Source organism: Oryzias latipes, chromosome 19, assembly GCF_053564925.1.
Source record: "Oryzias latipes strain Hd-rR chromosome 19, Olatipes_Hd-rR_3.1".
NCBI classification, from domain to species: domain Eukaryota; kingdom Metazoa; phylum Chordata; class Actinopteri; order Beloniformes; family Adrianichthyidae; genus Oryzias; species Oryzias latipes.
Window position 1 is genome coordinate 2911251 of NC_136255.1, and position 21888 is coordinate 2933138.

The following is a 21888-nucleotide window of genomic DNA, read 5'->3' on the forward strand; positions in this document are numbered from 1 at the left end:
TGCAGGAAGCCCCAAACGTTACTGGAGGAAGGCGAGCGGATTCTTTTTGTCATGAAGTAGAAGCAGACGAGTCTGCTGTCCGTTAAAACCCCAGAATAATAAACCCTGATCTCACAGAGGGAGAACCTTCCGTCTCCTCTGTGATGATGAGCGGTAAACGTTGAACCAATCCGCTCGAATGTCAGTCGGGCCTCCATCCTGCTGGCTTTGTCTCTGCCTGAACACCTGCACAGGTGTGATGACGTGACACAGGAAGCTGAGGACTGAGAAGACATCCAATAAGACGGCTGGTCTGAGAAACAACAAAAACCATTGAAACCTCGACCAGCGTGACTGACAGTTCACCTGACCTGACGAGGGAAGGACGGTGGTGAGAAGCTTCCTGTGAGTGCAGGTGAGGTAAAGGTGGTTTCTTCCTTTAACTTTATTGAACATAGAAGCGATTACACAGTGGCGCAGGTGAAGATGGATTCAGATGAGCAGACATGTCTGGAGGTCACCTCCAGGTCACCTGCTTGGTTTTCTACCGCTGGAAAAAGGCTTTAAATGATATGAATGTGGATGAAAACGTTCCATCCGGGAACTTCCTCTATATCTGAGTAAATCACGAAAATCCCCCGTTCCTGATCTGAACCTGAACCGTGCACGCACTGCGCAGGTGGAAAAGGGCGGGAGTTTGAGGCGCACCTGACCACAGGCTCCTCCCACCCCAGCACAGACGCTCGTCTCGCTGTCTCGCCTGCGGTTTCGCGGCTTCCTTCAGCGTTTGATTGACTTGGATCCAAAAGCCGAGACCCCGAAAGGGCGCGCGGCGATGACTGCTTGGTGAGAGCCGCAGGGCCACGCGACGTTCACGCCACACACACACACACACAGGTGAGTCCACGCAGGCGCCGACGCGCCAGCTGGTTCCAACAGGTGCGGACTGCTTTCGTGATGACGGACTGAGTCCAGAGGCTGTTGTCGCGTGGATGTGCGGGATTGAAGGGTTCGGGTCGAAGTTCTGGAGGCCCCTCTCTGGTCACGTGATCTTCTGCTCTCACCTTAACCAAGAACACAAACTCTCGATTTTCCTACGTTTTTATGTAATCCGACCGCACGTGACCGTGGAACCAGACACCTATGGACCATATGGATCGATGATCATCTGCACTGAAATGAGTGTTTGTGATTCAATCTGACATTATTGGATTCAAAGGTTAAAGAATCAACTGTTTGCCCTTTTTGTTAAAATTCTTTTGAGAAAAGTATTTATATTTAAAAAGCATTGATTGTTTTTTTTCTTCTTCTTTTCCTTTTAATAATGTTTTTAAACTCAGCACAAAATCTGGATTAAGTAGATTATTTTGGTATATATTCCTGCATAGATTATTATTATTTCTTTAATTTTAACACTGCAAAAGAATAAATTTCAAGTGAAATGTGTTTCAGTGAAAGCTCTATAGTATAACGTTCTCAGAATAGGTAGCCCTTTTGTTTAAATTGCTCATATACTCAGCATTGACTCATGTCATGCATTTCAAACGTGAGTAGTTGCATCTTTTCCTGCCTGCTCAGATCTTTGCAGCAGCAGCAGGGAGATGATGTGAAGCAGAGCTGTAGTCACTGATCCAGTGTTCAGAGGCTCTTCTGGCTCGCTGCCACGCGTCTATTTTAAGCAACAACAACCCGGTAGCTGGTTGTTGTTTTTGTGTCCTGATGTGGGACGGGCTGGAGGGTTTAGTGCTTAACCGGCAGCATAAAACCCCTGGTGGATTTGGACAGAGTGCAGCTGATGTTAATGGGTTTCAGTGGAGTAAAGGTGAAACTGACTCTTCAACTTGAAATAATCACGACACACACAGCTTTACTCAGCACTAAGCTCCATGAGACATTTCAAATCGATCCTTCTGGGCTGAACCCGAAACCAGCCTGTTGCTGTGAGTCACAGTTGACCCAACTTTTCCACAGAGCTGCTCAGAACGTGGGCTTAGGAGTTGCGTGTTGTTGTTGTGCGTCAGAGACGTGTTTGCATTTGATTCCAGCGACATGAACTGAAATGTCAGAACCTGTTTACACAACTGCCTGTGGAAACTTTTCCACTGATAGATGGGATGGTGAGGAGCGGTCCTGAAGGCACCTGGATCAGCTGTGGCTACAGGTCAACAGGCTGTGTGAAAATCTGCTTTAACCTCATTGAGTCCAGTAGAAACTTGAAAACAGATAGGAACACCCCCCCCCCCCCATTTTCTGCTGCAAATCTCCTCCAAAAGTCAGTTAATCTGCTTCCACCGTTGAAATGAAACGTGTCAATCCTTTTGTCTCTGATTAGTGTACTTGTTTTTTATATTATTTTTACCCAAACAAGAATATCAAGTTACGAGTGATAAACAGTTCACGAGTGACGTTCTCTTGTGCTGTCGTATGTTTAAAAATAAACTCGGAGTGAAAAATACTTGTGAATCTGAGTCACCGTGATGCTGCTTTCTCTGGCTGTCGTCCAGTCGGTTGTAGCGTCTGCAGCCCACAGCTGTTCCCCTCTGAACAGGAAGGGTGTGCTTTTATTGTGAAACAAACAGCGCCTCGCTCTCTTCTGTCCCTCCAGCTGACATGATGGAGGTGGAGGGCATCTACACAGAAGTGTTTGAGTGCTCTGAGAGGAAGGAGGCCTCTGCTGAAGCAGATCCTGTGATGCTCAGCTCCACTCTGAGCTTGGCTCCTCTGGTGGAGAGCTCGCCGTCCGTCCACCGCTCCCAGCCCATCCGCATCACCTCCAACAGGTATGAGACGCCGCTGACGCCTCTCACTGAGGCCACACAAACAGTGGAGCCGAGCCCTGTGACTGTGGGACAATGGGAATGTTGACTCAGTCTGTGACTCAAGGATGTTGAAAGAGGACGCAGGTTTCTGTGAAGACGGCTGATCCTGATGCTGTTCCGGCTGGACTTTGTCCTCTAGATTAGATCCAGTTAGCCAACGTCTGTAACCCTTGTGCTATCCTAGGCACTTTAACGTTGGGAGATGGGTCATCTAGACCCACTAGACAGTGCTCTGAACCTTTTTTCTTCAATAATTTGTGATCTTCACTGGTGTCCATGGATTAAAGCTCTCATTTCAGAAAGTGAAAGTCTGCTTTTTAATTACACTGAATGTTCTGGTGAAATAGAAACCAAAGGTTTTTTTTCCTCTTCTGTTTTTGAGTTGGAAAGATTAAAAACTGATAAATATATTTCATTTACTTTAAATGCAGAAGAAATCCATGTGTGCAACATTTTCTTTTTCTTCATTTCCTTCCTTCTGTTTTTTTTTTAAAGCCAAACAAACCAAAAGCTAACTTGTTCCTAAAACATGAAGAACTTTAACCAAAACTTCTGTCTCACGCTGTTAATGTATGGACTTCTCAGATAGAGATGCAACAAAAAATGTTGAAAGGAAGCTGTAGTTGGAAAATTATGAAAAAATAAATAAATTAAGACACGTAAATGTGTTGGCTGAAGCTTTATAGTGACTTTAGCTGTCGTTTTCCATTATTATTATTAATACAATGACAATATATCAATAAGAAGGCATTTCTTTTAAATAATAATAATATGGAATTTCTTCTGGCTTTTTATAAAACCTGAATCAAGAACAACAGAGATGAATATTTATTCAAACAGCTTTTCAACATCCAAACTTTTGGAACTATAAAGGAGTTCTTGATCAGGAAATAAAGTTCTAGAAGTGAATAAGAGGTGAGAGAAATATTTCTGAGCTGCAGAACAATCAGAGCTTTTTTTTATTTGAGTTGCCCAGTTCCTACACAGACTGTCCTTATTGGGAAAATATATTCAAAGAAAAATTATGGTTTATGAAATGAATAAAGTGAGCCTACATTGCAAAAGGGGTTTATTCAAATATACTCCTCGTGTGTCAGAACATTCATAACCCCTGTTGTTAAAGTAAAATGTGTCCAACACAAGAGGCCTTCAGCTCTCATCTGTTTGCTCAGCTGTTCAGTTGAATCCACTGCAAGTAAAAGCATCGAGCAGAGTCACAGTTTGTTTGTTTTGCTGCTGATAAAATAATCAATCTGAAAATCCTCACCTTCCGCTCAGGATTTTTGGTAAATCAGTGATTGGGTTGATGTTGGAGGTCGAGTTTGAACCTAAAGCTGAAACGTCTGCACCTCAAGGCAGAAACCAAAACCCTCAGGTCAGAGTTCATTCTGGTCTGGGACAGTTCCCGCCTATAATCTGAATGAAAGCGCACGGAAATGTTTGTCCTTCGTGTCACAGTAAAGATGAAGGAGGACGTTAAACATCGGCGAGAGGCGACGTCTTCACGCGAGGACGGCTTTGGCCTCAGCTGCCCGACAGAAAACCGTCCAATAAAAGTCTGAGTTTGAGCCAGTTCCTATTTTAATCCAGTTTACATCTGTAAACAGATTATTTTATAAAGGACAGGGGGCCTCGTATTGCAAGTGCTGCTTTACATTTACTCCTTATAGATTAAGTATAAAATCCAGAATTCAAATATTTTTTGTCTGTTTTCTCATTCAACAATCATTGAAAAACATCTTTTCTTAACCAATTTGATGGAGTCTTTTCTCTTCAGTGAACACATTTCTAAGATTGTTTTTGTCTGTTTCCTGCTGGAAGGATGAAGGGCAGCGACTCGTACTCCTCCTCTGTTCCCTCCATTCCCAACCCCTTTCCGGAGCTGTGCAGCCTCGCCAAGTCTCCTCTGCTCATCAGTTCTCTCCCGCCAGAGTCCAGCCAAAAGCACGTAAGCCTCGGCGTTTGTGTGTTTGTTTGAACATTCTGTGGAAGTGGCCGCCCTGCAGCTGCAGATTCCTTAAGGAAAGCTGTGCTTTCACGTCCTCACGCCATGACTGGGGGTCTGTTTGATGAAGACTAATGAGGACGAGGAGTTTCCTCAGTGGGAGTCTGATCTGGTGGCCTTCCAGCAGCACGGCTGCAGCGTCCAGGAGGCTCAGAGGCGATGAGGTGATGTTGGGCTTCACATCCGAACCCCTTCCTGGCTCTTTGCCTCTTTTGGCCGTTCAGGATCTGGGATTCTCACTGCGGCCGCAAAGTTTGGACGCTGTTCTGGCACGAACCTTTTTGAAAGGTTTGAACGAAGCAGAAGGGGGTCAGACACGATATGAGCTGCTCAAAAGAAAGTTTTTTTCTTCTTTTTCTAACAAAGCAAAAGATTTCCAACGCGCAGAAAGAATGTTCCCTCTTCGTCCTCCCGGATTATTTCTGCGTAATGACTCAGAGATTTCTCGCCCAACCGGTTAGGTTTGAGCAGACGGAGTCCTGCAGGTTTCCGGCTGAGCAGGTTTCCACGTTGATGATGGTGCAGACTGTGAGTCACAGCGAGTCTGGCGCTGAGGAACCCTCATCTCAGAGACAAAGGACAGACTCTTGTCTGCAAACAAGGAACAAACGTGTTCATTTGTTGAGACGAGCAGGATTTCAGATTCTGTAAACACTGAGACTCCCGGTTCTTCCCCGAGATTAAAAATAGATCAAACCTGTTTGTTTGTTTTTAAATCAGAAGAAGACGGCCTGGTGATGCAAGAGCACCTAAACCCTTTGGACACTCTCACCATAAACGTGGATCATCAACAGTATTCATTGATCCGTTTATACTACGGTCAGGTGTAGGGCTGCACGATATGAGGAAAACTTGCGATATGCGATATTAGAGATTAATATTGCAATAACGATATAATTTGCGGTATATAAAAAAATAGAAAAATGCCAAAAACATCATTCCCATTTCATTAGAAACAGTTTAAAATTACACTCCAAATGACCCTCATCGACATAGGTGACAAACATCTAACATAATAGGCCTCCGTCTGATTGGTCAACAATGGGAAGGCGTCCATCTGATTGGTCAAAGCATAAAGGGATTTATTTGATTCGTTAAAAGGTTCAAGCTGCCATAAGATTGTTTTAACACATTTTGGGTTTACGATTTATTGCGATATTCGCAGTCTTTTGCGATATGCCTATTGCAGAGCTGGATATTGCGATAACGATAAATTTGCGGTATATTGTGCAGGCCTAGTCAGGTGGAATACTGGATTCTGGTTGCCTGCAGGGTGTCCATTAAAAAGTGATATGGACACCTAAAACAATGTTCTGGTCACATATCCCGATGTTCTATACCGAGGGGGGGGGGAACCTTTTGACTCTGGGACCACAAAGGGTTCTAAAATTTGTCACACGGGCCGAACCAGAGGTGTGGAGTGTTTCGGTAATCCACCTCATGAGAGAAAGAGATAACCATGTGGATGATGTACTTTCATTTTGATTGAAAACGGACATATATTAACTGAAAAAAGGAAAAAAATGTAAACTTAGAGAAATGCTGCGTTCATGTGGTGTTGGAATGATGGGAAGAAGGATTTTCCAACTCGGAAGATGCACAAAAAAAAACAACAACAAATCTTCCAACACCACATGAGACAAAGGCCAGTTTATTTGTGGTGCAGCATCTACGGGCAGACACCAAAACTACTGGGAAAATAAAACATTATTAAGGATTATCAATATGATTTATTCCAGTTTGGCGGGCCAGATTAAACGTATGGCCCCCAGGCCGCAGTTTGCCCACCCCTGTTCTATACTATTGTTCTGGTCTAAACTTCAACCGGAACGACAGAAACGTGGAATGTTGGTGGAAAGATGACGTTCCACAGTTAAGATCTGTCCTTCAAATGTCTCTCATGATGGACGGGACTGGACCTCTGCCCCATTTGACCATCAACGCCACAGTGGACTTTCATTTAAATAGTCTGTCCTTCTGTCTTGGTTACTTTATTGCTTGGTACAGAATAAATGTGTTTATAAATCATTTTATCATTAATTAATGACAGTTTGTTTGTCGATCCACATTCATTGATCAGAGTTCATGGTGGATTTTCTTCAATCAAAGCGATCTAGGAAACTACTGATGGACTTTTGTTTTTCTCTGAAATAAACTTTATCTTCATCATCTGGACAAAAACAAGCAGGAAGAGGAGAACTTTCCCTCTGAACTGATGCTTTAGAACCTCTTTCCTCCGCTGGTTAGTCCTCAGACACCATGATAGCTGTATTTGTTTGGTTGGTTTTCATTAGTGACCATGGTATAAGCGGGAATCTGGCCTTCCAGGAGTCGAATCAGAAATGACACACAGAGGTGTGAATCAGGGAAACCGAACGCTTGGCTATGTTGGAGTTTCTTAAATGCAGATCTGGTTGGAATTGTAGAGGGATGTTTTGATTCAGGACTCCCAGGGCTGCTCTTTATCCGAAATATTTAAACCTTCAGCGGATCTCAGTTCTTGTTACTCGCATGCTGCCTGTGAGGACTCTGACTCGGTGTGAGGACTCGGTGTGAGGACTATGTGTGAGGACTCGGTGTGAGGACTCGGTGTGAGGACTCGGTGTGAGGACTCTGATTCGGTGTGAGGACTCTGATTCGGTGTGAGGACTCTGATTCGGTGTGAGGACTCGGACTCGGTGTGAGGACTATGTGTGAGGACTCGGTGTGAGGACTCGGTGTGAGGACTCTGATTCGGTGTGAGGACTCTGATTCGGTGTGAGGACTCGGACTCGGTGTGAAGACTCGGTGTGAGGACTCGGACTCAGACTCGGTGTGAGGACTCGGTGTGAGGACTCGGTGTGAGGATTCGGTGTGAGGACTCGGTGTGAGGACTCGGACTCAGACTCGGTGTTAGGACTCGGACTCGGTTTGAGGACTCTGAGGTGGAAGTACTGACGCAGAGTGAAAGTGGTCTCAGAAAGAACAGTCCTGGTTTGACTGATGGATCCGTTTGTTTTAGTCCATCAGAAAATAGATGGTTTTGGTCTGGAGGATCCGCATATTCTGATTTAAGCCCAAACATTTATGGTTTTCGTGACGCCATAAACAGTATTTTTTACAGCTTTGCCATTTCCTGTTCTTTTTGTTCATACGTATGATCTGTTGTGTATTTTTTAAAAATGGCAAAAACGATTTCTATTCATATTTAAGTAATTTTAAAGCAGATTTTGTGACGAGCTCCTGATCAGCCTCTAATGCAAACAGATTTTCCAATTCTCTTTTTGTGACTCAAAGATAAACCTAACATAGAAACAGTCTTTATAGCTGTGCTTTGGGAGGTTTTCTGTGCGGTCCACCTGTGGAACAGGTGAGTTCAGAAACGCTTTCTGCTGGTGTTGCTCGTCTCTCTTATCAGACTCTGAGCCAGAAATAAAACCTGAAGACAAACATCAAAATGCAAACTCTGTCGTCTGTTTATTTAAGGCAAATTCTTTGCTGGATCCTCCGATCAGGGAGGGAAATTCGTGAGCTGCAGCTTTCAAAGCAGACGGCAACAGCTTTTTACTGAGTAAGTGAAGAGGAGCGGCTCAAATAAAAAGGTCTGAACACTGCAGGGGAACTTGTTAAAAGAAAAATAGAAAAATGGAAAAGTCTGTTTAGCTGTAGGTGCTTGAAGGACGTCCATCATCTGCGGTCAATAGATTACTGAAGATGATTATATTCATGGGTAAAAAAAAAAAAGAAGTGAAAATCTAACAGATTCTAATGAAAAGTAAAGAAAGATGATATTTCTGTTCCAGGACAAACTGCTTTATTTTGTAAGTTCAGCAACTTCCTGTTTTTCAACTTTTTCCTTCGACTTAACCAGTTTGTTCACCCCCCCCCCCCCTTTTTTTAAGTTTTCGTGATGCAGATGAGGCTTAAAGAACAAAACTAGAACAAAATGCATAAATGTTTCAGGCACAGCGCTGTCCAACACTCCCTCTGTCCTTTGTCGTACTCTAAAAACAATAAAGGTTAGAAGAGTTTGGCAAACCGAGGATGAAACGATAACCAACGACGTGATCATAGAAAATCAGAGATTTGAACCTTGAAATAAGACGTTATAATGACACATAACTACCTTTTATAATCATCACATCTAAAAAGATTTTTAGATTAAAATATTAAACAGAATTTTTTTGTTTTTTTTAAAAGATTTATTTAGATTAGAAAGAAATCACATTTAAAACTTTTCATTTTCCTTAATTTTTTAACTGTTTTAAGGCGCCCTTGTGATGATTTTACGTTCAATGCCAAGAATTTAAATTTGTCAGAGTCCTGACAGAAAAAGAAAAAAGGATTGTTGACTTGGTCATCAGATGAATGGCAGCTAATTTTTCTGTCTTAAAATGGTTGAGGATGAAAGAATTGACCGCTTCTTTTCCTCATTAAAACTTCTCGACATTTTTGCATTAGTGGTTATATTTACAAAGATTTTATTCTCCAGTGTTTTTCATTTTCTGATCTTTGAGCTGGTAAAAAAATCCTGATCACTTCTTTAAAAATGTTAGTTGTGCCTTCATTTCTATTTGGAATAGGTCAGTCTTTTGAAAACGTGTTTGGTCTGTAATCCTTAATCCACAGTCTGAAGACGTCGCGTCATTCATTTTTGTGCAGTGTCAGAAGAAAATACAAAAAACAAAACTCTTTAGGTTCAGGTTCCAGTGAAAAAACCACACCAGTACTAGACAATGGTTATTAAATTACTGCACACATTGTGAATGTGTAGGTCTTTGAAAATGACATAAAGTAACCCCTTAAAAGACCCATTATGATGAAAACTGTGTTTTGGGCGTTTTTTTCTGATGATGGACAGATAGAAAAGAGAATTGAGATAAAAATGAAGATATTTCTTTTTTTTTTTTTTTTTTTTAAATAGTAGTGAATCAGGAAGGAACCTTTGGAAAAAGCCTGTGGCTGTGACCGAGAAGCTGCAGTCGTCTGTCCCCGCTCTGCTCCATTCTGATCATCCACTGTCAGACAAATAGATCCATGAACGTCTTTGTTTTCCTGGTCTGAGCTGGAGTCTGGATCAAAACTGGACAGCTGGATGTTGCTGCCGTTTTTGGTTGGGGTTTTTAGAGGCTGTAAGCTAGTGGGAGAGCAAGTAAACATATTGATGTTATGCCACGAAAACAGTCCAGCCCACTGATGAACTCCTGCTGCTCTGCAGAAATTATGTCCTAGAAAACAGCTCAGGTTTTTTCGTTTTACCTACAAACAGCATTATCATCATCTTAAAAAAAACTACTGGGAACGCTTTGAAAAAGGATCAAAAGAAGATCAGAGTGGGACATTAAAGTGACGAATCAAATGAATCCCTTTATGCATTTGACCAATCAGATGGAGCCCTTTTATGTTAGATGTTCACCTCCTATGTAGATGAGGGTCATTTGGAGCATAATTTACATTGTGTTGTACCACGGTCCGGGTGAATACTCGATTCTGATTGGCTGCTGGGTGTGCATTAAAAAGTGATATACCACAATGATAATGCACACCTAAAAGAGTAGTTCCGGTCACATATCTTAAATTTTCTGTATCACTTCTTTAAAACAAACTTTATCTTCATCATCTGGACAAAATTAAGCGGTAAGAGATGAACTTTCTCTCTGAACTGATCCTTCATTTACACATCGTGACCATCAGCATAGATGTATCGCTGTCCTTTGCCGCTGCAGTCGAGGTCGGAGGTTGGAGCGTTGAAGCGCGTTGTCACATTACCGTGACAACGCAAGTTATATTGTAATCACAATATTGATCACTAAAAATGCGAGTTTTCCTCATCGTACAGCCCTAGTATAAACATTTATATACTGTTTATAATTACAAAATCATAATTTGACAGTAACGTTATTTATTGACCGTGATGAATGTTATGAATTTTTGCATCATGCATTAAGTGGCATCATTTGGTGGTGAAAATGCTGTAAACTATATATAAACAAAAGTGGAAGTGTTGAATTTCTCAGGTATCTTGAGCACCTTTGTAACAGGGGTCACGGCGTGTTGGTGGAGGGTCAGGCCTGCTAAATTTCACGTAACGTACGTTTTGTGTTTTTTCTCTTAGCTGATAAAGGTTTACGGAGAGGACAACAACTGCAAGTCGGTGTGGGTTTCTCGAAGAGCCACGGCTCGCGAGGTGTGCCACCTGCTGGTGCACCAGGCTCACTGCAGCGATCAGGAGAGCTGGGCTCTCTTCGAACATCATCCCGCTCTGGCTTTAGGTAAAACTCTGAGCCCAAACCTCTCCTGCGAAGTTGCAGGTCATCCGTGTTTGACGCTTTCGGCTGTCTTTTTTTTTTTACGCAGAGCGATGTCTGGAGGACCACGAAGTCGTACTGGAGGTTCAGGCCGCCTGGTCTTTAAAAGGGGACACGAGACTCACCTTCTGCAAAAACTACGCCAAGTACGAGTTCTTCAGGAACCCCACGGTACGCGGCGCTCTGCTGTTACAAACCGGAAGCTTTTGTTAGTAGTTGTGTTTTTCTACATACCTGACATGTTTGGACGGCCGTCGAAGACGTCCGTCCAAACATGTCAGGTATGTAGAAAAACACAACAGTCTCTGATAACAGAAGATCCTAAGAAGTCGGTTAATAATCCAGACACTTTATGGAACTAGTTCACCTGATGGTTGCCCGGGTTGAGCATCAGAGGCAACAGTTTATTTTGTCCTCTCGCATGTTGCTTGCACCAACCAAGCATGGGTCCGATGAGCAACCAAGGTGTTCAAAAAGCCTTTCACACCCGATAACCGCAGTTCAAACTCTCTTAACTGGAGAGGAGGTAAGCACAACCCCTAAGATCAGCATAAAGACCAGAGTTTTTACTCCGTCCAAGTGAACAGTAGTCCAAGAGTGACGGTTTGGTTGAGCCCTACCCATCAGAACAAAACGGACCTTTTTAATTCTGAGGCTCTTCTCTTTTCTCTGTTAGCTTTTCTTTCCAGAGAGCATGATCTCCGACAGCGCTGACGTCAGCAAGGGGATGACTTCTTCAGAGCTCATTCAGGTAAAAGGTTTGATGATGGAAAGAGGATCCCATTTCTCTCCTGCTGAAGGAAGGGACTCCTTATTGGAATAGATTTATGTAAATATCTACAGCCATAATTTATAGAGTTATACAGTTCTGATCTAGTCAAACTTCATTTACAATAAAAAAAAACAGGTAATCAATCAATAATTAAACATGATTTTAGATCTCAGTGGCCTGATCTTCTGTAGAAAATACCTGGGAGGCGTTCTGCTGGACACAACCAACCAGTGAAAAGCAACCACAGGCGTTCTCTCCCATGTGGAGCTGTGGCACTTTTTCCTTCTGCATCTCAAAGCAACACTGTTGTCATGGTAACCAGCCCACCAGGAGAAAGTGTCTAAAACCAGACCCGATGAATGCTTCAGAACCAAAGAGGAGAACTTTGAGTTTTCGATGCTGGTTGACTCGTAGAGGTTTTAGTAGCCTTCTCCTGCAACAGTCAGAACAACAACAACACCGTTTGAATCCGACTACAGCAGAAACCCTTTCATGATGACGACTTAAGGCCGTGTCACACAGCCACTACGTACATTTTCTACAGATAAAACGTTGTTCTTTCGTGATAAATGTGTGATCTTATGTAATTTATGTTTCTCGTGTTCGTCATTCGTCGATTTAAACCTAAAGTAGTTTCAGTTCAAGGGTTTCAGGCGACGGTTCAGAACTTTTGGTTGGTTGAGAATTACGTAGTTTATGCATATTTTACGTAGTTTATACACAATTATATTGCAAATCGTATGTAGTTTATGCATATTTTACTTGGTTTATACACAATTATTATGCAAATCTTACTCAACTGTGCGTTATTCTTATGAGATGCAAATGTGTGTCTTTCCACGACTGCTCCACGTTTGTCTAACAGACTTTTCACGCATGAACCACAGATGTATAACTTTTAGATCACGTATACGGCGCACATATTATTTGTATTATTCATTTATTTGTACTTTTTCCGTGGTTTTAACGTGGTTCATTTGTGATTCATCTGTGAATATAAATCATAAAGAACCACAACTTTTCAAACTTTTTCATACGTGTTCACGTATGACCAATGTTCATCCATGACATATGCACTAAATGTATGCAGTGGCTGTGAGACACGGCCTGAAGGTCTTTAATTGAACCATTGAACCTTTTTCTGTCATTGCAAGTTCAACACAATTGCCACAGCAAGGATGGCCAGAGGAGGAAAAGAGAGGGAAAAAAATAATCTGCCCTCTGCTTGCATCAGAAGTAGACGGGGGTTGTTGGAGCAGGAGCTTTAGGTGATAAGGAGACGAGGTGCCAGAGTAACCAGGACTAGACTCTCAGCCTCTGGAGTGGAGACGTTATGGGAACCCTAAGGGCCACTTCCCTCAGTCAGAGAGATGCTGATTAGATAACAGTTCTTGGTGCTAGCAGACGTGTTTTCCGCCTATCTGTGTCCTTGACTGGTCGGACTGTCTGTGGGGCAACTTTATATGGCAGACATTTCTGTTGCCACCTATTTAGTTAAAGGGCTGCAGGCACTCTGCTCAGTCAGGGAAGTCAGGCATCTAGCTTTTGGTTGAACTGCGACCGTCTCCCAGTCTGAGTCTTAACCACTCAGGTTGTCTCCACAAACGTAAAAACCCCGCCTCTCGCTGTCAGCAGTTGCATCAGAAATCCTCCGGTCCAAATTTAGATATCAAATGTTCAATTAGCTGCACGTCTTTGAGATCATCCACAAACAGTTGGGATAGACGCATCAACCTCCACCCGCCCCATGGGTCATTGATGGATCCTGTTTGGACAGGAAGGGTCTGCATTTCTGTTCCTAAACCTGGATAAGGGGGTTGTTGATGGTATTCAGATTATCAAATCCATTTCCAGATGGAGAGATTGCGCAAAATGCCGACACGGGAGAAACCTTGGGAAGGAAGGAAGAACAGAAAATGGGTCTGACTCCAGCTAGATCAAAAAGAGAGGCTAATGTAGATTAGCTTCTAGCTTTTTCAGATGACGGTTTTTCTGTAGTATGATGTTTCTCTGGTGTAAAAGGAATCTGCTCCTCCTCAGAATCTGCTGAGATCCGGCACGTGTCCTGAGATCCAGGGTTTCCTGCACATGAAAGAACCCAGTCGAAAGGCCTGGAAGAAAGTTTACTTCTTTCTCCGACGTTCTGGACTCTACAGTTCCACCAAAGGCTCCTCTAAGGTCAGGACAGCAGGACTTGGAGGCGAAAATTCCCATTTACAAAAGATTTACATTTACGCACAAAGAGCAGCGTACAGCCGTGGAAATGTGCGTCCAAAACAACTGAAACATTCCTGAAAAGCACAGGCATGGCTCCCAGACGGGTAACACATACACATGCACGCGCACATGCACGCGCCCCTGAAGTGAGCTGAGTCTCCTTTAATGAACCTGTTCCAGGTTTTAGCAGAGCTTCAGCCTTGCAGTGCACCAATATTTCATTTTTCTTTTTGACGGTCACATCTTCAGTTTGACTCGCGGACTGAAGCTGTTTTTGAACGTTTGAATATTCATCTCCCAAAAAACCTGTCCTTGCTTCCTCAGAGGTGTGGATGTGGCCGTGCGCTGTGTTCCACGCTGACGTTTTAGACCCTCAAACGGCTTTTGCTTTGTGTGTTTGGGAACCAGGAGCCTCGGCACCTGCAGTGCGTGGCCGACCTGGACAATCTCAACGTCTACACTGTGGTGAACAGCCGGAAACTCTACGGAGCTCCGACAGACTTCTCCTTCTGTATCAAGGTGAGCCTCTCCACGCCACAAAACGGGAGTGGACGAAGCGAGAAAACCAGGAAATGTTGAAAATCTTTAGCTAAATCAGCTTTCCCTGAAGCTTTTCCACACTGTTGCTCCGCCGTCCGTCTGAATCAGGAGCTGCTCAGTTCTCAGGAGGATGTTGGTGTGCGTTTGAGAATGACGGATGATGAAGGTCCTCTCAAGGACAACACTTTAAAGATTGCTATAATCCCAAACCAAAAGCTTTGTCTCCAGTGCTGACATGCTGTCGACTGTTTTAACTCCTCAACTTTTAACCCAATTCACGTAATTCCAGCGACAGCAGCCCTGTGCTGATGTACAACCCTTTACACTAGTGCAGTGTTCATGTAGTCAACGTAAATCAGCTGATTTGGTTGCGGAGAAAAACGGCTTTGTGCCGATATGAAAAGTGTCTTTTGTCCACATCAGAATCGCTGATTCTCTGTGGTCGTGTGAACGATGAGCTTCGGTGTGTCAAAGAGTGGCTTATAGATGGACATCGCCATGTTTAAGGGTTAAAACAATTCAAGGATGGAAAGAATAAAAACAATCTTGTTTCATTGTTGTCACAAATTACAGTTTGATTTCTTTCCAAGTTTATGACCAAGCATCCACCAATACATTTGGTATCTAAGAAAAGTTAAAAGTTTACCTTGTGGAAGAAATTTCCTTGGTCTGAGAAGATCTTTGGTCAGAAACAAAAGATAAAATACATTTTCTGTGTTTGTATAGAAAATGGATTTTACTTTTTTTGTAGAAGCATTATGAAAGCAGTCTGACGTAAATGTACGTTTTTGGTCCCGTTTCCTGTTGATGAATTGCTGCCTCTGGATGACGGCTGTCTTTTCACACGTCTGTTCGCAGCCGTCCAGAAACCCCACCCGGGTCCAGGACCTGAAGGTCTTGTGTGCTGAGAACGAGCAGACGCGCACGTGTTGGACGTCGGCCTTTCGGCTCTTCAAGGTTCTCACTGATGTTTGCTGAGCAAAATGAGGTTGTTCCGTTCATACCTGTGCAGAGCAGGACGGTCATGGTGGTTGTGTGTTTGTGTCAGCACGGGAAGCAGCTCCAGTCTAACTACCAGCTGTCCAAGTCGACGCCGCGAAGCCTGGAGAGCTCTGCCCCCACAGACCTCAAGGTGAGGCCCCTGAACATGAAGCTGCAGAGTCAGGAATCCTCTGGGCTCCGTCTCTACAACTGTGCCCGTGTGTGCAGGCCGAGTCCAGCCTGGTGGCCATGGACTTCTCAGGGAAAGCTGGAGGACGGGTCATCCAGAACCCGACGGAGGCCCAGACTGTGGGGATGGAGGAGGGTCAGGCCTGGAGGGTGAGGCTGGAAGGGTTCAGTGGAGGCAGATGTAGTGGAGTTAAATTGTGGGATTAACTCAAACATGAAGGAGCTCCTAAATGTTTGGGATTGAGAAACAATGACTTGAGCTTCCTCGCCAGCTTCCTGTGCCCCTGCACGGAGAAATGGCATCAGCTGACTAAGAAGTAGCCGGAAAATATCCTGAAACGCTGAGGAAGACGATCACAGAGAATAATTATCATCCGGATGTATGAATGATGGATGAAACTGGCCTCTTAAGGAAGAAGTGACGCTCAAAACACGCTGCTGCCGGACGGACGCGCCGTACCCGACGCTAAAATCGCGGTGCAGGACCTCTGGCACTAAACTGATGGAGGAAACACGGACTCCTGGTTTTAAGGCACAGAGTATTATAAAGTACTGTATGCTACAGTCTGTCGAGCTGAATAAAAGAAACTCTTTATGTTGAGTAATGTCCAACGTTCTTTGAGAAAAGTTTTACAAAGCATCAGAAATGTTTCAGAAAGGTTTCTGATGATGAAGGATCAGTGACGGACATTCTATGGCTGCGGGGTAGGGGTGGGGGGGTTCTCCTTATTCGCGGGTGTCTCTGGTCCACAACCCTGGGGGGGGGGGGGGGGGGGGGGGGGGCTGTAGTACTTTAAACAGGATGTTTGGGAACGTACTCTATCAAAATCAAAGTATGAAAACTCATAATAACCCAGGAGTGTTACTTTGAGTTTTGAAAGGGTTTAAGGCTCGCCCTTGGGCAAACGGGTGTTGAGCTTTGAACCCGAGTGTTCCTCATGTTCTTCCCCGACAGAAGAGAGAGGCCCTGAGGTGCAGTCTGCCCACCGTGAACTCTGCGGCCAGACCCTCATGTGAGTCCCCGTCAGCAGTCCTGATCCGGGCCGCGCGGACGTTAATGCTGAACGGGTTCTGGTTCTGTTCTGTTCGCAGCCATCCACAAGAGCCAGCCGTGGTTCCATGGAGGCGTGTCCAGGAAGGAAGCAGAGAGGCTGATCGAGAAGCAAGGCTTGGTGGACGGGTGAGGCGCCGTCCTGATGAGGGGATTTCAATAATTCTGAGCATCACATCACGCTTGACGGGTTTGGAGCAGAACAAATAAGATTTATAATAAAAAAAACATTATTTTAAAGTCTCACCACACGCTGACAGGTCTTCATCATAAAGGTGCCTTGAAAGCCTCTGGAGTTTTTGGTGAATCCTTTTCCTTTTGGCTTTTAATTCCAAGTGTTTTTTTTGTTTTTAGCAGCAGCTCTCCAAGTGAGAAATGCTCCTGCTAACCTCCATAGATCTTCTGAAGAAAACATGTAGATATTTTTATGATAAAACACTCCTAAACAGAGGTGAACATTGTGGACCTCCTGCGCGTCCCTCTGCAGCAGGGGGGTCTCTGTGAAGGGCTGAACCCTGCAGGATTCCCTCTGGACAGAAGAACCTCCGTTTTCTCTTTCAGGATGTTCCTGATCCGAGGCAGCCAGCAGCATGAGCAGTGCTTCGTTCTGTCGCTGTGCTTCCAGCTGAAAGCCAAACACTACCTGGTGATCCCTGTAAGTTACCACGGCTCCGCCTCCCCCTGACTTTTGAAGGCGGCGCTAACCCCCCCTCGGTTTTTCCCTCTGCAGTTTGAGAAGGGGGGAAGGAAGTACTACACCATCGACGATGGCGTGACTCTTTTTATAGACCTTCTGCAGCTGGTGGAGTTTCACCAGATCAACAAAGGTATCCTGCCCGTGTGCCTGAAACACCCCTGTGTCTGCGTCACGCTGTAGCCCCGCCTCCTCTGCAGCCCAGTCGGCTGAGGACGAGCAGCAAAGCACCGAGTGCTTAAATTGTCAGAACTGTAAGAAATGGGTAAATATGAAGGATATTGTCACCCCCCCTCCCCTCCATTAGTACTTTAAAAGATTTTCCACAACCTCCACTCCTTCACACGGTGGCCGGTTTGAATCCTGGACTGCAGGCTGAGTAGGTGATGGAGCACTTCATAGATGTTACTGGCAGAGAGACTTTTCCGTGAACCAGTGGAGCAGCCTGGAAGCAGCAGCAGCCTGGAAGAAGCAGCCTGTAAGCAGCAGCCTCACAAATGACTGCTGCAGAAAACACTGGAGTGCAGTGAACTGCCTTGGCCACCAGAGGGAGCTCCATCTCTGCATCCATCAGCCCCACTGACGCAGCATCAGGCTGCTTTGCATCTCATGTCATAAATGGAGTGGGGCTGACTTCCTGCAGTGGATCGATGCTGCACTTGCACAAACATTATGACAAATTCCACTTCTGCCTAAATGCTGTATAGGAAAAGTGGAAATTTTTAAATGATCTTGCCTACAGCTGTTTAGGAAAATAAATGTCAAAGTCAGAGGGTTTTGCAATCCTCCATTGCAAATCTGTAGAAACAGGAAATTCCCAGTTATGCAAGTATACCAGACGACAACTTCAATGTATAATTAAGCTTCTATTTATGAAGTATTGTTTATTTATAAATGAATGTTCAGCGTTTGAAAATAATTCCGGGAATAAAGTCTTCTTATTTTGTCATTTTAAAAGTTGTTGCACAACCAGGAACCTGTAAAATAAAGTTTTCTTGTATTAATTCCTCAAAGATTTTTTTTTTTTAGTTTTCATCTGTGTGAATCTTAAATATTTGTAAATTAGTATTGGCATTACAGAATTCTTTTTATATGGATTTTTGGTTTATTTTTGAGTGTTTTGTTCATCTGGTTTACATAAAATAAATGCTTTTGTATTTAAAACAAACTGTATTTATTGCTTGAATTAAAGTTGAAATCCTTTCGTAAACTCGGATACATTTTTAAATCATCTCGTATTGGTAAAAACGTGTTTGAGGTTGTAGAGATGTAATTTAAAATGGCAAAAAAGTTATTTATAGTTTCTAATATTAGGAAAACATCAAAGGCCAGTTTTAGCGTGTATTTTTTGTGTGGTACTTGTGTTGTTTTTGTGTGTCTTGCAATGTAAAGATGCAGCTCACTTTCTTTCTTTCGTCCCAATTTTTCCGGAACAATTGACATTTTTTTTTAATTTCTTTTTTTTTCTTTTCTTTTTCTTTAACTTGTTCTGTCCAACAGCTGAGCAAACAGATTGGAGCTGAAGGCCTTTTGTGTTGGACAGGTTTACTATCACAAAAAGAGCTTATATAACTTCAGAAAACCAGAGTGTCAATTTGTATAAACCCCTTTTTGTTTTTTATTATTTTTTATTTATTTGTTACATTTAGTGTGTGTGTCGGGGGGGGGGGGGGGGGTGGAAGAGTATAAAAGAAGAGAGGTGGAGAATGTGGGGGATACAAGCACTGATTCGAATAAGTTAATAATTTAAGATGTAACAATTAAACCAGATCTGCTAAGACGACAAATATTACATCAAAGGTGAAATTCTGAAGACATCTGTCCTTCAATACGCTATGGGTGAGGAGGGGGGATGAAGCACACAGGGAGCAGTGTGCACGTGCACGTGGGGGTGGAGATACATGTATGCTGCCCAAGTGAACCGTGTGTTCATAAGGGGAACCAGATCCTCCCCAGCCAGACCAGGGGCCTCATTTATAAAACTTTGCGTAGGATTTGCGTCAGAAGTGGCGTACGGATGAAACATAGGATGTGCGTACGCACAGAAATATTCGGAGTTATAAAACCGTGCGCACGCACATCCTACGCATCTTTCCCTTAATAAATCACAACCAATTCTAAATGCTGCGCAGCTTTTGCGGCCTCATGACACGCCCATAGTTGCCCATAAATAGTCCGTGAAACGCCCACAAATGAATATTCATTGATTGCGAAACCATGGCACACACCGAGAGGAAATCAAAAAAACGTAACTTCACTCAATGTGAAGTAGAAGTTATCGTTGGCGAGGTGGAAAAGGGGAGAATAATGTTGTTTGGAGGGCACAGTGTGGCATTACTAATGCCAAAAAGGCACGTGAGCGGCAAACGGTGGTAGACGCTGTAAATGCTGTGGCCTCACAACCTCGGACCGTGGCCGAAATAAAAAAGAAAAGGTCGGACATCAAAGTCAAGGCAAAAAAACGTCTAGCGCTGACCCCCCCCCCCCCCCACACACACACCCGTGTCTGCCACGGGTGTGGGGGGGGGGTGGGGGGGGACACCGGAGCTGACCCCTCCTGATGAGAGACTGGCGGCAATAATTGGGGAATCCCTTTTAAGTGGAGTGGTGACTGAGGCGCAGGGGGACACCGACGCGCCAGATGCACCGGGTGACACACCCCCAAAAGCCCGCAGAGGAAGTCGGAACCGGCTCATAAGCCACTCGTCCTCGTTTGCCAACAAGTCTCCTTGCTGTCTAAAGCAGTGACGTGCAGTCAGGAGAGGCAGGTGAGGCTGTGCCTCACCTGTCATTATGGGAAGAAAAGAGAAAAAATAAATTCAATTATTATATTTAATCAGTAATTTGTGCTTTGCAGTCTTTTTCCATTTAAATTTACCATTTCTGGGTGTTTTTTTCTTTTCAAAATCGCTGAATTTCCGCATTTGCCGTTCAGATACTAAGAAGTGATGTGTGATGAGGCACCAGCCCGCTGAGCCTCACCTTGGATTGCGCAATACCTATGCAGTCAGACGGTGCTGCTGTCTCTCTGTATGTCGGTTCAATCACTTGTACTATATGAGCTGAGTTTACATAATTTAGCAGATATATTTGATGCACAGTGCTTGTTTTTATAAATAACTGTATGTGAGGGACGTGTTTCTTGTGCTGAGCGCTAAACGCCGGCGAAAAAGCCGCTGGGTGAGGCCAGCAGTTCTCGTGCCTCATGTTAGGGGGCGCCGGTGAGCCCTGAGATTATGACGCTAAAAAACAATAGAATAAGTGATAGCAAGCGGCAAGTCATTTTCTTCAGAAGGAGCGGCGTATGGACTTTATTTACAAGTAAAGGTAAGATGATAATAATGTTTGTGCTTTTTTCTATGCTGCAGTTTGTATATGAAAAAAAACATGTTGAAATGATATTTTAAACAAAACACGTTAACTGTTGTCAATCAAATGGTGAATAAGTTACTCAGTATGGTTCATATGTTTGTAAATCTGACTGATGACGTCAGTGCCTCACCAGCCATTAACCTCACCGCACGTCACTGGTCTAAAGATACGTTCACTCCGAATTCTTCCATTTGCCACATCTTCTAAGAGCGCAAGATCAGCCATTGTGCGTCATTACGCATTGTGATGTTATAAATGAGGCCCCAGGAGAGGGGAGAAGAGACCCCCAGGCCAGGAGCAACCCCGGCGACGGGACCCACGCAGCCCGGGAGGGGGGGACCGCCCACCCACCCATCCAGGGGCAGAGGAGGCCCCTGGATGGGTGGGTGGGCATATGCAAACCCGGCGTTTGGGCCCCCAGGTCACAGGACAGGCGTGCTTCGCCGCTGCACTGCTTGGCCACTGACCACCACTGCAGCCGACAGGGAACCCACAAGCCCGGCCGCCCTGAGAGGACCAGGCGGGTGTAGACCAGCCACCCCTCCCCGACCCCACCCATGTATGGAGGTGTGGGTGTGCTGTGTGTGTGCTGCAGGTAAAATAGGAGATCTCCAGTGGGGAGGACCCCACTGCTGCCAAGCAGTAGAGCCCCCCACTCCGGGGTCCCTCTGTGATTGGTGTGTATTTGCTGTGTGTGTGCTGCTAACATGCAGTGTGTGTGTCTAAAGTGGAAGTTAAAATTGGAGGGGGACCAGTGAGAGATGAGTTGATGTTTGTTGATGTTGATGAGATGATGTTTCACCGTGCCCCCCTCCACCAGACCATCTCCACAAGGGCCTAGATGAATCAGGGTGCCTAATATGCAATTGAAAAGCGGGGTGGAGTGCGGCCGCCAGTGCGACCCCAGAGAGAGACACCCCCAGTGAGCCCCCCAGCATAACCCATCCATCCAGTTCCTGGAGCTCTATGTGCCTGTGTGCAA

At 44.4% G+C, this 21888-nt stretch overlaps 1 protein-coding gene across 7 annotated transcripts; it reads left to right on the forward strand.

Moving 5' to 3' along the window:
- The first annotated feature begins 223 nt into the window (after positions 1-223).
- grb7 (growth factor receptor bound protein 7) lies at positions 224-18702 on the forward strand. Of its 7 annotated transcripts, XM_020712065.3 has the most exons (16): positions 272-394; positions 659-876; positions 2585-2759; positions 4620-4746; positions 10898-11054; positions 11140-11261; positions 11767-11841; positions 13903-14040; positions 14488-14598; positions 15478-15576; positions 15668-15751; positions 15829-15939; positions 16745-16802; positions 16882-16969; positions 17402-17495; positions 17571-18702. In XM_020712065.3, exons 3-16 carry the CDS (start codon positions 2590-2592, stop codon positions 17715-17717), a joined length of 1581 nt encoding a protein of 526 aa, XP_020567724.1. In that variant the 5' UTR covers positions 272-394; positions 659-876; positions 2585-2589; the 3' UTR covers positions 17718-18702. The 7 variants fall into 7 exon arrangements, with proteins under 7 accessions (XP_011486832.1, XP_020567724.1, XP_078793716.1 ...); XM_011488530.4 differs by lacking the exon at positions 659-876 and having other exon boundaries at positions 224-394; XM_078937590.1 differs by lacking the exon at positions 659-876 and having other exon boundaries at positions 306-384.
- Positions 18703-21888: the final 3186 nt, after the last annotated feature.

Excerpts from the sequence above, each read along its gene's own strand:
- grb7 (XM_011488530.4), top strand. The coding sequence starts at position 2,590 with ATGATGGAGGTGGAGGGCATCTACACAGAAGTGTTTGAGTGCTCTGAG. Across the intron at positions 14,599-15,477 it reads ACTTCTCCTTCTGTATCAAG|CCGTCCAGAAACCCCACCCG; the intron begins GTGAGCCTCTCC and ends GTCTGTTCGCAG. Across the intron at positions 16,970-17,401 it reads AAGCAAGGCTTGGTGGACGG|GATGTTCCTGATCCGAGGCA; the intron begins GTGAGGCGCCGT and ends TTTCTCTTTCAG.